Consider the following 741-nt stretch of genomic DNA (forward strand, 5'->3'; position numbering starts at 1 on the left):
GTGTGTGTGTGTGTGTATGTGTGTGTGTGTGTGTATGTGTGTGTATGTGTGTATGTGTGTGTGTGTATGTGTGTGTGTGTATTGTCCTCTCTGCCCTATTTCCTCCTCCCCCCTAGTAAGGAGCTGTATAGTCTGATGTCAGATCCTTTTTTTAAAGACTAAAAAAACAGATTTGGCACCAAAACCTCCATATCGGTCGATCCCTAGTGTACCTACTGTAGTAGTATCAGTTCTACTATCTACTGTAGTAGTATCAGTTCTACTATCTACTGTAGTGGTATCAGTTCTACTATCTACTGTAGTAGTAACACTGCTGTTATGAGGTATCACCGTGTGTAACTCTGTGTTCTTTAGATTAGATTACATGATATCAGGGGAGTAGCTCTACTTCCAGATCCTGGGTGTAGTGAACCTGTTTTTCTGTCCTGAACTTGGTCTCGACTTGGTCTCGACAAAGGTGGTCTTGACTGTGTGTGTGTGTGTGTGTGTGTGTGTCTCACCCGGTCGAGGTCGGGGTGGACCAGCGCTACGTAGTCGTTGCAGGCGACCACGTTGCCGAGCGCCGACAGCCTCTCCTCGACCCTCTGGATCCTCACGGCGTCGGGGAGGCAGTTCCTGATGTGCTGCAGCTCCTGGTCCGTCGTGTTGTTGGGCACCAGGAGGCCGTGGCGGTTACCTGGCAACCACACACACAAAGCGCATCATAACTCGGTTATTATTAATGTCATGTTGTTGTCGGGG

General features: G+C 48.6%; 2 protein-coding genes across 2 annotated transcripts in view; both read right to left on the minus strand.

Annotated features, from left to right (window-relative positions):
- The window catches only part of LOC117943104, a 139,018-nt gene that overhangs the window by 88,132 nt on the left and 50,145 nt on the right, over positions 1-741 (minus strand). The gene's annotated exons all lie outside the window — the stretch shown is intronic.
- Positions 1-741, minus strand: part of eif6 (eukaryotic translation initiation factor 6) — a 3,719-nt gene that overhangs the window by 1,325 nt on the left and 1,653 nt on the right. Inside the window, exon 3 of the mRNA XM_034869448.1 lies at positions 501-676. Within this exon, the coding sequence (XP_034725339.1) occupies positions 501-676 (176 nt within the window). The remainder of the gene's footprint in view (positions 1-500; positions 677-741) is intronic.

This window comes from Etheostoma cragini, chromosome 4 (assembly GCF_013103735.1).
Source record: "Etheostoma cragini isolate CJK2018 chromosome 4, CSU_Ecrag_1.0, whole genome shotgun sequence".
In the NCBI taxonomy this organism is placed as follows: Eukaryota; Metazoa; Chordata; class Actinopteri; order Perciformes; family Percidae; genus Etheostoma; species Etheostoma cragini.